Source organism: Narcine bancroftii, chromosome 1 (genome assembly GCF_036971445.1).
Source record: "Narcine bancroftii isolate sNarBan1 chromosome 1, sNarBan1.hap1, whole genome shotgun sequence".
In the NCBI taxonomy this organism is placed as follows: domain Eukaryota; kingdom Metazoa; phylum Chordata; class Chondrichthyes; order Torpediniformes; family Narcinidae; genus Narcine; species Narcine bancroftii.
Window position 1 is genome coordinate 384,378,914 of NC_091469.1, and position 14,722 is coordinate 384,393,635.

General features: G+C 41.3%; 1 protein-coding gene across 4 annotated transcripts in view; it reads left to right on the forward strand.

Annotated features, from left to right (window-relative positions):
• The window catches only part of tmem245 (transmembrane protein 245), a 120,771-nt gene that overhangs the window by 79,543 nt on the left and 26,506 nt on the right, over positions 1-14,722 (forward strand). For all 4 annotated transcript variants that reach the window (XM_069913544.1, XM_069913543.1, XM_069913540.1 and 1 more), the window contains 2 exons: positions 12,365-12,465; positions 14,110-14,284. In XM_069913544.1, the coding sequence (XP_069769645.1) occupies positions 12,365-12,465; positions 14,110-14,284 (276 nt within the window). The remainder of the gene's footprint in view (positions 1-12,364; positions 12,466-14,109; positions 14,285-14,722) is intronic.

Genomic DNA, 14,722 nt, shown 5'->3' on the forward strand with positions numbered 1-14,722 from the left:
GATTCAGGTGGGGTGGTAATGGTCCTCCGAGATTTATCCCAAATTTGTGATACAAATGTGAGAAAAGAAGTTGTGATGAGGATAGAGTTTGCAAAGTGATGTGAATAAGAGTGGAAGTATATTTGGCAGATAGAGTATAATGTGGGAAATGTAAATGACAAGAACATAAAAGCAAATAATTGTTCACATTGCTGTAAGGAGAGACCTAGATGTCTTCATATATGAAGCACAACATTAGCACCTGTAATTGGGAAGACAAGTGGAATGTTCCTCTTGATACACAACGAGATTTAGGAGTTGAGAGTATTGGATACATTTGTAGTCTCCTTATTTAAGAAAGGATATATTTGTATGGGAGCCAGTAAGGAGAGCAATTAATTTCCCTTATTGTTGAGATGAAGTTGAAGTATTTTGTGTGGGACATTTGTGAAGGTTGTTGGTTCATTGAAGTTCAGATGTCATCATATTGAAACAAGATTCTGCGTGGAATTGACCGGGTTAATGGTGAAAGGATATCTGGGCAAATCTAGAGCTGGGTACCATCTTTTGTTTAGAATAAGGCATTTAAGATTGGCATCAAGTTCTGATTAAAGGATCACAGATCCAAATTGCTTCTTGGAGATGAAGTGGTATTTCTGAGGGTTGTGAATCTCTGGGAATTTTTCCAGAGCACTGGCATTTATCAAGATTGAGATAGATTCTTGGCCTACAGGGAAGTTGGGGCTTGTAGGGTAGGGATCAGGCAAGAAAGTGGCTAAGGCTAATATCTTAAGCTGTAATCTTATGGAATGGAAGAGCAGGTTCAAGGGGTCATGTCATTTTCTCATGCTCTTATTTCTAATCTTAAGTGAGGTACTAAAAAATCCTTAACTATCAAGCGGCTGTTAAACCCTGGGCAGTGGCAACTCCAAAATATGCTTATTTTGCTTTGAGAAATTTAGCTGTGATTTTTTTAAACTCCCAGGTGGATATTTTAAGGTGTTAGAGCCTTCTGGGAAGCATTAAATTTGTAGAATGGACAAATATTTGTGAGCTTTTTATGAACAGAAAATACATTACTGAGCCAACAGTAAAATGATGCACTGGGTGCGATTTTGCTGACAGGGCAAGTAAGTAGGTCTGGTTAAAAAGAATGATGATAACTGTGTAATTTTGTTACAAAATTCATGAAGTTAACCAAAAAGTGCTGATTATTCTGCTTGAGTTGGAGTAAGTAGAAATCTTGAGTGAATTCCTGAGACGGCTCATTTGAGAGAAATTTGTAGATACATAATTTAACTCTGGTGGTGAGTGGCTGCCTCACAGATGCACTACAGTAAAAAAAGTTAATGAAATATTTTGGCTTGATCAACACCAAATTTCATGACTTGTTCATGACATTAAATTCTGATGTTTAGTGCAGTGAAAGTCTGAAAATGGATCAAGACGGCTTAATAAATTTTATGCTTCTGCTTTCATTGGTTGAATGCATTTAGATAGGTGGCAAATCAGTGTTGATAAGTAGGCAGAATGCTCTATCATAGTTTAATTTACTATACTTTTCAACCCCATTCTCTCTGTAATCCTTGATTCCCTTTCAAATTAAACCCAATTCTCCTTGTAATCCTTGACTCTCTTCCTAATTAATAACCTATCTACTTCCAAATATACCCAATGCCTTGACCGGAAACTAGTTCCACAGATTCACCACCTATTGGGTAAAGAAATTCCTCATCATCTCTATTCTAAAGGGACTTTTCTAAAGAGCTATGATCTCTGGTCCCAGACTCTCCCCTCAAAGGAAACATCCCCTCTAGGCCTTTCGGTATTCAATAGCTTTCAATAAGATTCCTTTTCATTCTTCTAAACTCTAGTGAGTACATCCCAGAGACACCAAATGCTCCTCATATCATAACACTTTAATTTTGGGGATCATTCTCGTGAACCTCCTCTTGACCCTTTCCAAAGCCAACACAACTTTCCTCAGATCAGGAGCCCCAAACTGCTCACAATCCTCCTAAAGCCTCAACATTACATCACTACTTTTATCAAGTTTGATTATCATCTGATTGAACATATACAACCTGATTAAACTGTGTCCCTCCAGACCATGGCACCCACATAAAACGCATACAATGCAGAGTACATAATGATCACAAATAATAAAAAAATAAATATATATAGTTATTTGGAATGATTTACATAGTTAAAGGATACATTCATCAATCTCACAGCCTGCAGAAATAAGCTATCCTCAAGCCTAGCAGACCTCATTTTGATGCTTCTGTATCACCTCCTTAATGGTAATGGGTTTAATATGGTATGTGCTAGATTAACAGAATCTTGTACAATTCCTTGAACCATATTTAATCAACACTCCCAGTAAATCTCGTAAATAGAGGAAAGGGAGTCCCCAGTGATCCTCTCGGCTGTTTTGATGATCCTTGTAGTGAACTGGAATTCACTGTCTCTGTATTGTTCTAGTGGCTGGCTCCTCCCTTGGCTCCACCCTCACCTACCCCAATATAAACCTTGGTTTTCCCGCCTTACCTCTGACTCAAATGAGGACTATTGTGTCTACTGGCCATTGATTGTTAGCTATTAAAAGTGTGTTTGTACTCCTCACTTGTCTCTGAGTGCAATCAGTCACATTACAATTTTAATAGCTTGACTTTGAAGCAGAATGGAAGCCCTGTTGAAGACGGGCATGCTCCAGGTCGACTCTCTGTCCCCTGAGGCCCCAGAGGAATTCACCTATTGGCTGGAGTGTTTCCAGTCCTACCTGATGGCCATTCAAGATGTCTTCAACTTGGATAGTCTCCAGAGATTGGCACTTCTCTCTCGAGTCAGCCCCAAAGACTGACTCAGAGACTGTGCTACATATGAGTCAACTATAGAAGGCTTGGACGCCCACTACATGAGACTCCAGAATGACGAGCTGGTGAGGCACCGACTCTCTCAATGTCAGCAGCATCTGGGTGAGTTGCTGGATGACTATGTTGTTGAACCGTGGGCCCTGACCAGAAAATGCCACTACGAAGCGGCCACGGCCTGGGTGAGAGAGGAGAAACAAATCCAGGACACCCTTATGCAGGAGTGAGGTAACGATACATGAGGCAGCAACTGCTAGAGTTGGGGAAAAAAGACTTGGCCAGCACCCTGGAGCTGGCAAAAGCGCTTGAGCAGCGCAACTGGGAGCTGACGACCTCACGGGCGAAAGCGGCTCTCTTTCAGAGGACCAAGTCATTGGGGCGCCATAACCCCACAGCCCTAGCGCCGACCGCTGCAGCCACTCATGACTGGGGATGCTACTTCTGTAGTCAAGCACAGCACCCCCACACTCGATGCCCTGCGAAAGACTCCTGTGGTCAGGATACGGTAAGTGAGGGCACTGGGTGAAGGTCTGCCGGGCTAAAGGGAACCCAAAGAGGGTGACCATGTGTGCAACCCTCAAATCATCACTCGCCCATGCCTAAGCCCAGAAGTGCCGGCCTCAATCTCTCTGTGCTGCTCACTGCCAGCATCTTGCTGCGCCTCATGGCGGGTCCTGCCACCGGATGTAAAGCATAGTGGGAAGCCATGGCGGCCATCTTGTCATGCCTTGAGGTCGAATCCACCTAGTCCTTCGTTGGATCAAGATGGAGGCCGGCCATCTTGTCTGCCCATGGCCCAAGAAGAAAGAGTCGACATCAGCATGGGGAGCGACAGGGTTTCCGGAGTACTGGCATTGGTCGTCCTGAATCAGGCAATACCTCACCAATTAAGTAACTCGATGATGGAGGTGAGAGTAAACGAACATTTGACTGATTTCTTAGTAGACACTGGCTCCACTGAGAGCTTTATAAACTCTGCGCCGGCTCTGCAGTACAACTTAAGAGTGTACTCAATGGACTATCGTATTTTCCTACCTTCACGCTCGCACTCTGTGATGATCCAGCGGTATTGTATAGTACATCTAACTGAAGAATTTGGGTGTATCTGTGTTGTTGGGCCTGGACTTCCTATGTCATCTTAAAAGCATGACCATGGAGTACTCTAGCCCACTCCCTCCAATCATGGGCCGGAATGGAAGGTCCCAGAAGCCGGACACCACGTGTGGTCTCTCCACCATAAATATTGATTTCCCCCCCCCCCCCCCCCAACCCCACTGTTTCCGAACCTGAATTCCGATCGCAATCCAATAACTACAGAGAGCTGGCAATAAAGTGCGGGGGATTGGGAATTTATTAGAATCGAGACACAGCGGCTTCTCAAAGAAAACATAATTGAGCCAAGCATCAGCTTTGGAGAGCCCAGCTGGTTGTCATGAAAGGGGAAGAAAAGTCCAGGCTAGTGATTGACTATAGCCAAACAATTAATCGATTCACACTCCTGGACGCATAGCCCCCTCCCTCGAATTTCGGACGTGGTAGACAAAATCACGCAGTATGGGTCTATTTGACCATCAACGTGAAAGCTGCATACCATCAGTTACCGATCAGTTCCGAGGACCACCCCTACACAGCATTTGAGGCAGACGGACAGCTCTATCAGTTCCGGAGGGTCCCTTTTGGCAACACTAATGGGATCTCAGTCTTTCAGAGATAGATGTTCAAAATGGTCAATGTATATGGGTTGAAGGCCACCTTGACAACGTCACCATTTGTGGACACTCTCTGGATGACCAAAACGCCAATCTCCAGAGGTTTCACCACATGGCCAAGGCCCTGAACCTCACGTACAACTCCAGTAAGTGTGTGTTCTGCATGAAACATCTGGCGATCCTGGGCTATGTGGTGGAGAATGCCCTTGACCTCAATTGAATGTGCCCCCTGTTGGACCTCCCGATCCCAAAGACCATGAAAGCCTTAATGAGGCACCTGGGCTTCTTCTCTTACTATTTCCCTCGCTATGCAGATAAGGTCCATCCCCCCTTAAAGTCCACCTCTTTCTCATTGTCGGCCAAAGCCTAGGCGGCTTTCAGCTAGGTTCAGAGCTTCATCGCAAAGGCCACCATGTATGCAGTGGAGGAGAACGCACCCTTCCAGGTGGAAAGCAATGCCTCTGACGTAGCTCTGGTCGCTATCCTTAACCAGAAGGGCAGGCCAGTTGCCTTTTTCTCCCGCACCCTACAAAGCCACAAGCTTCAGAACCCATCCGTGGAGAAAGAGGCTCAAGCCATTTTTTGAGGCCATCAAACACTGGAGTAATTACCTGGCCAGCAGAAAATTTACTCTGCTCACTGACCAGCAATCAGTGGTATTTATGTTTAATAATGGAAAAGGAGCAAAATAAAGAATGTTAAGATCACTAGGTGGAGGATCGAACTCTCCATCTATAAGTATGACATAGCATACAGGCCAGGTACTCTCAATTAGCCTCCAGATGCCCTGTCAAGAGGAAACTGTGACTCTGCACACATCGGCCAGTTGCGGTTTCTGCACGATGAGCTTTGTCACCCAGGTATCACTTGCGTGGCTCATTTTGTCAAGGCATGCAACCTGCCCTACTCCATTGAGGACATCAGGGAAATGACCAGGTCCTGCTAGGTCTGTGTGGAGTGCAAACCACAATTCTACCACCCTGACAAAGCGCACCTGATAAAGCCATCCTGCCCCTTTGAATGACTCCATGTCGATTTCAAGGGTCCCCTCCTTTTCACCAACGGAAATGAATACTTCAACGTCATCGATGAGTATTCATGTTTTCCATTCCCCATCCCCAGCCCAGTCATGGCTACCACCACGGTCATCAGGACCTTGCATTCTATTTTCATCCTGTTCAGGTATCCCAGCTTTATCCATAGACATTTATGAGCGAAGAGCTACGCTAGAACCTGTTTGTAAGGAGCATTGCCTCAAGCAGGACGACTAGCTACAATCCCAAGGAGAATGGACAAGTTGAAAAAGAGAATGCGACTGTATGGAAGGCTGTGAAATTGGCTGTCCAGTCCAAAGGCCTTCCAGGCTCACACTGGCAAGAAGTCCTACCCATGGTCCTCCACTCCATAAGGTTGCTCCTCTGCACGGTGACCAGCATAACTTCTCACAAGCTTATGTTTATGTTTCAGAGGAAATCCACATCTGTGACTATTCTCCTGGCGTGGCTAATGGCACCAGGACTAGTCCTGCTGAGAAAGCACATGAGGAGGAGCAAGACAGATCCCCCCCGATCGAGGGGTCCACCTGCTGCACATCAACCCAACATATGCCTATGCCTATGTGGCATACCTGACAGCAGAGAGGATACTGTCTCAATCAGAAACCTGGCACCTGCCATAACTGAGGGTCTGATGCCTCAAGTGTGCCAGGAACTAGCGAGTACCCCATTCAGGGTCCCTGAGGAGGCCACTGCTCAGGAAGTGGTCCAATCCACCCCACGACCTGAGCTGGAGCCCTCAAGACCCAATAACCCTGAACCACAGGAAGTTCAGGAAGCCCAAAGTCCTCCAGTTCTGCAGCACTCAAGCAGAATTACCAGTCCTCTTGACAGACTTAACTTGTAAATATTTGTAAAATATTAGTTTTTTTAAATGAATGGTCTCTGTTTTTCACCCATTCTGAAGGAAGGGGTGAATGTAGTGAACTGGAATTCACTGTCTATGTATTGTTCAGATGGCTGGTTCCTCCCTTGACTCTACCCTCCCCTACCCCAATGTAAACCATGGTTTTCTTGCCTTACCTCCGATTCACCTAAGGACTAATATATCTACCGGCCATTGATTATAAGCTAGTAAAAGCGTGTTTGTACTCCTCACTTGTCTCTGAGTGCAATCAGCCACGTTACAATCCTCTATATAGATTTCTTTGCAGCTACCATACCACACATACCACAGTCTTCTAGAACAATTGAAAGATCATGATTGGTGTTGGGGTGGCACAGTTAGTGCAGCAGTTAGCACAATATTATTACAGCACCAGTGAACTGGGTTCAAATCAGCCACTCTCTTTGAGAGTTTGTACATTCACCCTTGTCTGTATGGGTTTCCTCTGGGTGCTCTTGTTCTCCCATATTCCAAAGACTTGTGGATCAGAAAGTTAAATTAGGACAGCATGTGCTTATTGACTGGAAAGGACTATTTCCATGCTGTAAAAAGTTGCTTCCATAATCTCTTCAACTATCTCTTAAGAACCCAGGGTGTAGTCTATCTGGTCGTGCCAAATTCAACATTAGTGAAGATTTAGTTAGACACAGATGTGCTGATCATGAGAGAAAAGACCCATAATATACTGTCATCATGATGGATCAGAGCTTGTAACAGATAGACCAATTGGAAATTGCAACGCATGTCGGTATTAATAATTTGGAAGAAAAGGCACTATTGCTGCGGTTGGAGTTTGAAGGTCGATGGGAAATTATGTCAGTTCTCTGTGATAACTTCAGGTGAATTATCCATTTCTAAATTGTATTGTTGATGACTCCTTCAATCACTTTGAGTATAATACAGAGAAGCTGACAAATAGGATGAGGGGTAAAAGAGGGTAGGAGCAGCATTACTGGTCAGGGAAAGTTTTATAGCTGCAGAGAGGATACCGTGGAGTGAGTGTCCACTGAGTTGGTGTGGGTGGAAGTCAGAAATAGAAAGGGAGCAATCAATGTATTGGAGTAGTCAATAGGCCTCCAAATAGCCCTCAGGAGACTAAGGACCAGATTAGTGGGCAGATTTTGGAATAGAGCTGAAATAACAGGATTGTTGATATGGGAGACTTCAACTTCCAAAATATTGACTGGCACCTCCTTATTGCAAGAGGGATAGATGGGGCAGGTGTGTCCAAGAAGAATTCCTGACACAGCATGTGGACTAGCCAATTGGTCAGGTGACAGATTTCGGTGGGGGAGCATTTTGGTGATGGTAACCACAACTCCCTAATCTTTAATATAGCTGTGGTCAAGGATAAAAGCAGACAAAATTGTTAAGTGTTGAATTGGGGAAGGACTAATTATAGTGGGATGAGGCAGGAATTAGGGACAGTAAAATAGGAACAAATGTTCTTGAGGGAAAGCACAGAAATAATGTGGAGGATATTTATGGACTACTTGTGTGGTGTTCTGGATAGGTTTGCCCTACTGAGACAAAGAAAAGATGGTGGGGAAAACCAAACCGTGGTTGATGAAACAGCTAGTGAGACAGCTGGTTAAGAGAAAGAAAGAAGCAAACATTAGATTTAAGAGGCAAACAACAGAAAGGGCTCATGAAACTTATATGGTAGCCAGGAATGAACTCAAGGAAAACTTAGGAGAGCTAGAAAGCCTTGGCAAGTAGAATTAAGGAACTCTCAAAGACAGAAGGATGACGAGAGCAAAGGTAGGGCTGCTTAAGGATAAAGGAGGCAACAAGTGCCTGGAGGTGGAGGAGGTTGGGGGGGATCCTAAATGAATACTCTGCTTCAGTATTCACCAGAGAAAAGGACCTTGGCCAAGATGAGATCAGAATAGAACAAACTTGTGTGTTGAACCATTTTGAGATTACAAAAGAGTAGTGCCGGATCTTCTTAACTTTCGGATTGGCAAGTCCCTGGGACTGGATGATATTTCAGATTTATTGTCAGAGTACGTACCTGACATCACATACAACTCATTCTTTTTTTCTGTGGCTGCGGCAGAATTACCACTAATTAGGAGTGCAAAATAAAACTGTACACAGTGTAAACGTAAGCAAGCAAGCAACGAACTGTAAACAGATAATGAATATAAACAAACTGTGCAATACAGAAGAACAAAAAGAAAATCAATGAAGTGCACAGTATGAGTCCTTAAATGAGTGTCTGACTGAGTTTGTCATTGAGGAGTCTGATGGTGGAGGAGAAGCACCTGTTCCTGAACTTAGTGGTGCGAAATCATGTGGCACCTATACCTTTTTCCCTAATGGCAGCAGCAAGAACAGTGTATATGCTGGAGGGTGAGAGTCTTTGATGATTGCTGCTGCACTCTGATGGCAGTGTTCCCTGAAGATGTACTCAATAATGGGGAGGGTTTTTGCTTGGGATGACCTGGGCTGTATCCACTACCTTCTGGAGGGCTTTACACTCAGGGGTATTGGTGTCCTAATACCAACCATGATGCAGCCAGTCAGCACACTTTCCACCATGCCTCTGGAAATTTGCTAGGGTTTCTGGTATCATACCAAATCTCTGCAAACTCCTGAGGAAGTAGAAGATGCTGACGTGCTTTCTTCATGATGCCATTGGTGTGTTGGGTCCAGGAAAGATCCTCTAAGATAGTGACTCCCGAGAACTTAAATTTGCTCACCCTCTCCACCCAGTGATCACTGGATTGTATACCTCTGGCTTTTGTTGGTGCACCATTCAAGTTTTCAATCTCCATCCTGTATACTGGCTCATCCCCTTCCTTTACCATTACCAAGATATATAGGGTGGCCAGACATCCGGATTTTGAGGATTCTGTCCTCCATCCTGTGCTACCTCGAGCTGGACATTAATTTGTCCTCCATTGAGAGATGTATGTCATACATCCCCAAATGGAGAATAAATTAAGGAGCAGAATCTGCAAAAAGGGAAGGGACACAGTACTTACCTGTCAATTTGTGGTATCCTGGGATCTGAAGAACGTGTGTGGCCATGTTCCTTTTTATGCACATTTGCCAGCTGGCACTTGCACATGCTCAATGGATTTGAATACCAGGGCCGGCTGGCGCATGCGTGGTGGGCCCTCACACAGACGGAAGGGATTCAGGCTGGGAATGTTTAGTGCAGGGTACAGGTGCATACTTGTGGCATGAATGATCTTTGATGATGACAATGAGTGCAGTGTGTGGACTGTGGTCTTTAAAAGTGGGTGAGTAATTCAGTTTTGATTTAATTTTAAAAATTTTCTATTAAGTGTTTCTCTTTAAGCATTTCAAAACTTTTGAAAATCAAGACTTATCAGTATTTGCAGATCATGCGAATTACGTTAATAAGAGAGTTAAAAATGTAACCAAGGCAAGTACGTGTTTGATACTATTTTTTAGAAGCATATAATTCAGAAAATGGTAGTAAAATCATTTCAAGTGTATGTGGTGTGTATATAAAGGTCTGTCAAATCTTAAAACATACCATTAAAACAAAATGGGAAAAGGAAGGAGGGATAACTTCTGAGGAAGAATCGAAAATAATATTAATCGGGGGATTGAGTTCAGGAGTCATGAGGTAATGTTGCAGCTCTGTAAATCTCTGGTGAGACCACACTTAGAATGTTGTCTTCAGTTTTGGTCAACTCATGTGAAAGCTATGGAGAGGGTGAAGAGGAGATTCACCAGGATGTTGCCTGGATTGGAAAATAAGTCTTATGAGGCAAGGTTAGCAGAGCTGGGACTTTTCTCTTTGGAGCGTAGAAGGATGAGAGGAGACTTGATAGAGGTCTACAAGATTCCAAGGCATGAATAAGGTGCCTTTTTCCCAGGCCATGAAGAGCAAACACCAGAGGACATCTATAAATAGTGAAGGGAGGAAAGTTTATGGGAAACATTAGGAGTACTTTTTTTTTAAAAACACAAAGTTGTGGGTGTTTGAAATGCATTGCTAGGAGTTGTGATGGAAGCTGGAATGATGGGAGTATTAAGAGATCTTAGGCAGGTGCATGGATGAAAGAAAAATAGAGGGTTGTTTTTTTTATTTAGTGGTTATATATGGGTCGGCACAACATCAAGGGCTGAAGGGACTGTACGATAATGTTTTATGTAGAATCTGCTTTGATTTTTGCTGCTTTTTGTGAATATCACATGATAGGAAATTTTTGTATGTTGTTGGGTATGTGCTGCTATTGTGTTTGCATTAAAATTACTCAACTGAGGGTGGTGGATAAGAGGGCTGTGGGAAGATATGTGATTCATTTCTGAGTTAATTATAGAAGCAGAAACCACACCAGTTTTGAAGATAGGATGAATAAATGGTCACCAGTTAAAAATGTTTTGTTGTATATAATGCTAAGTGTCCTGAGCTTTAGAACCACAGGTAGGATATTGCCAGAACTAAGCCTAGTTTTCTGCACTCAGATGCATTTTAATATGCGTTTAAATATATTACATTCAATTATCTTGATCTTAAATGTTGAGTACTCTCTATTTCTGTTTAAGTGCAGAAATACAACTCTGATCTTCTGCTCATTTACAATTAACCATAAATCTTTTCATATTAATCCTCTGCTTCTGCCCCTTAACAACGGGAACATTTTTTACTTTATATTCCTTCATAATTCTTCATAGTCCTTCACTTCTGTCAGTTGCTTCATCATAATCTCATTTGTTCTGAAAAATGCAACCATAGTTTTCCAAAAGTAATTTATCATATTTTTTACTTCCTTATTTTGGGCTGTGCTGTTACGTGATCTGTTATGACTTCACATCTATGTAATTCTGCAAATCCCCAAACCCTGCATACTGCTTCATTGATTTCTTAAAGGATGCATTTGAATGCCTACTGTTAACTGCAGAGGACTCTACCTTTTGCCTTGTTAGCTCAATATTATTTTTCTGAATCAATTTTCACAATGTAAATATACTTACAACACATTTGCTCTGCAGCTTGCGAAGTAATGTTGATACTTGAAATTTTAGTAATATTCCAATAGAGTTTTGTTCTGATGGAAGATGTAGCACAAGATGTTGCTTTGAAATGTACTGTTTTTAACAAGTTGACATGTAGAGGTTTTGAAGGAATAATAGCAAACAATTTATGAGCAGATGATATTGTCAGCTGAAATGCTTTGTGTGCATGCAAAGGATCAATTGAGTTACCACTCACTTTATATTAAGGTACATTTTCAAAACAAAGTAAGCATGTCAAATTTAAAGAGAAAGTTATAAATAATACATAACATTTATTTATTTTGGCAGAAAATTCACAGTTAATGTAGGGAGATGATAACTGCATCACCATGTCCTTAATGTCTATAATCACCATAATGTCTAGTTTTATTGGAGGATGCAGTTTTAAAAGTAAGTTGTCAGGATTCATCACTATCAACAAGAAAAGAAACTGATGTAGATCTCCATGATGGCCATCCTATTACTATGCATTGGAAAATTCAAATGAACCATTCTCAACTCTGACATCAGAACAAAATTAATAAATTACTATGTAATTGCATTTCTGATGCCTTTTACAGGGAGAGATTTAAAAAGAACTATATTTCAGGAATGGATCAAAATTACCAGAGAAGATTGACTGGACTGTTCAGTAAAAATCATGTTGGCACTCTCCAACTTTTTTTTGCTGATGAAGAAACTGGGAAAATGTATGGGATGGTTATTTTAGATATCTAAAAGACATGTTTAAATGTCTTCAGGTTATTATCACAGACCCTTATGAACTAGATTATTGGTTGTTTTCTTCATTTGTCCATCGGACCCTATAAATAATGTAGCCAAGTAGAAATGAAATATGTTTTGATTTTCTATTCTCTGCAGTGGTGTGTTTGATGCCTCTCTCAAGATGGCTGCTTTCTATGGGCTTTATACTTGGTTGACCCATACTGTGTTTGGAATAAATATCGTCTTTATTCCATCAGGTATACTTATTTTTTTTCCTTTTGTAAGTTACAATTTTGTAAGTCAATTTGTAGTTACAGTTCAGCATTAATACTTTCTTGTGCTTTATATTCATTTGTAAAGAATTATTACTCTTCAATTTGGCTACATGTTGGCTTAGCGGTTAGTGCAGTACTATCATAGCACTAGTGATCCAGTTTCAATCAACCCCTGTATATAAGGAGTTCGTGTGTTCTCCCCATGTCCATGAGGGTTTCCTCCCACATTCCCAAGATGCATGGGATTAGTAGGTTAATTAATCTATGGGCTCATGGGCCAGAAGAGCCTGTAACCATGCTTTATCTCTACATTAACAATGAACTTAACAGCTGAAATAATGAGGGTTGATATAAAAAAGGAAGATTTATTCTAATGTAGGAACAAACAAAATTTGATACTTTTGGAAAATAATTCAAGAACAATTCCTTTGTGACTGTTACTTTAAGTTTCTGTTTGAGGAATGTGGAGAAAGATGGGAATTATCAGTCGGCCTTGCCTTCACTTCAATCTGTCTCTTTAGAAAAATTGCGATCTGTCCACAGGCAACCTATGGAGCTGCTTTCCCTGAGTAAAATAAGTGCCTAACTTTAAGAATATTACCAGAATAGATACATTTTTGACACATTTTACAGGTCTCCTGTGTTACGAGGTGATGCTTTCTCAGAAAACTCTACATCACGATTTTCCATAATGCTTCATCCATTCATTCATCAAGAAATTTGCTAGTTGAAAAAAAATGAATGCTTTTTTTCCTTCACATAAATTTCATGACAATGAACTTTATTCCACAAGTTAAATTCTTAGGTAGTGACTTGTGAATCTGTCACCCAAATGGCCGCCACGAATGAGCCACTTGTATTACATATGTTGGAAAAAAAATTATATGTCTAGAAGGTTTTAGTTAGACATTTAGCTTGGAATTAAGTTTTGATGCATAAAACCTTAAAAAAATGTGGAAACTCCCAAAGCTTGTTTTGACTTGTTAATGAAGATTCTAAAAATTAAAGGATTAATCAGTGGAATAGGTTGCATTGCTTTCTCTTCCTCTTGAGTTTCCTTTTCCCTGCTTTCCAACCCCCATAATTTTATCCTATGTCATTTGATGCCATCACACTGGAAATCGTCACCTCTTCTCCCAATTCGTTCCTATGCATATGTAGGGATTCAACACCTGTCCTTTCATCTCCTCCCTTTCCACCATCAAGGACTGTGAACACAATTTCTATTTATATTGGTCTTAATGTGGCAAATCTACATCCTTCCAGAGAATGTTTTGGTTGTTCCTATTTACATGTCCTTGAGTTGAATCACCTCATTATTTTCTTTTGCTTTTAAACCATTATCCAATTTCATTTAAGTTACTGAAATCCACTTTATTCCTTTTGGTCTTTCATCCATAATTTTTTTTTTTCCATTCTAATGAATGGTCATCAACCTGAAACATTTTTTCCCCTCACGTCCAATGATAGTTGAATTCTTGTTCTTGGGCTTGCTTTTGCTTCATACTTTAAGCATCTGTAGTACTTTGGGACCAGTCATGAAAACTAGCCTCAAGATGTGGATCACATTTGATTGCAGGTTGAAAGCTTGTGGAAGAGTTGATTTGTGGGTTTTTTTTTTATTAGCACTAGCAGCCACACTCGGAGCAGTCCCATTTCTGGGAACCTATTGGGCTGCCATGCCTGCAGTGATAGACCTCTGGTTGACACAAGGAGAGAATTTTATGGCCATCCTCCTCCTAGTTTGCCATTTGCTACCAACCTACTTTGTGGATACAGCCATCTATTCTGATATTTCTGGGTGAGTGTTAAGAGTAGTTTCCAATATTATAATGGTGAAATTTTGAAATTGTTACACACAAACATGATGTAGCTCTGAAATAGATTAATGGAAAACTTGTTTAATTTCAATATTTATTTCTCTAGATATACTCCATTCAAAATGATACTTCCAAAGTAATAAAAGAATGCATCTTTGTTAAATGAATTAATTTTTATATAATATTAATCATTGCCAAGTAGGTGACATACAAGGTGGGAAAGAAAATCCTTGTCAGGAAGTAGTTAACACTTTATTAGTTCCCTGCTGATTAGAAAAGAGCTTCTTGGTCTAATTCACTGAATCTATAGCCCTGTGAACCACAGCGTTTTGGATAAATTCTTTTAACGTGTTTTGGATTTTTGCCCTCACTGCCCTGACAGACAGTCAATTCCAGACTTCTCCATGCACCTCCCCTCT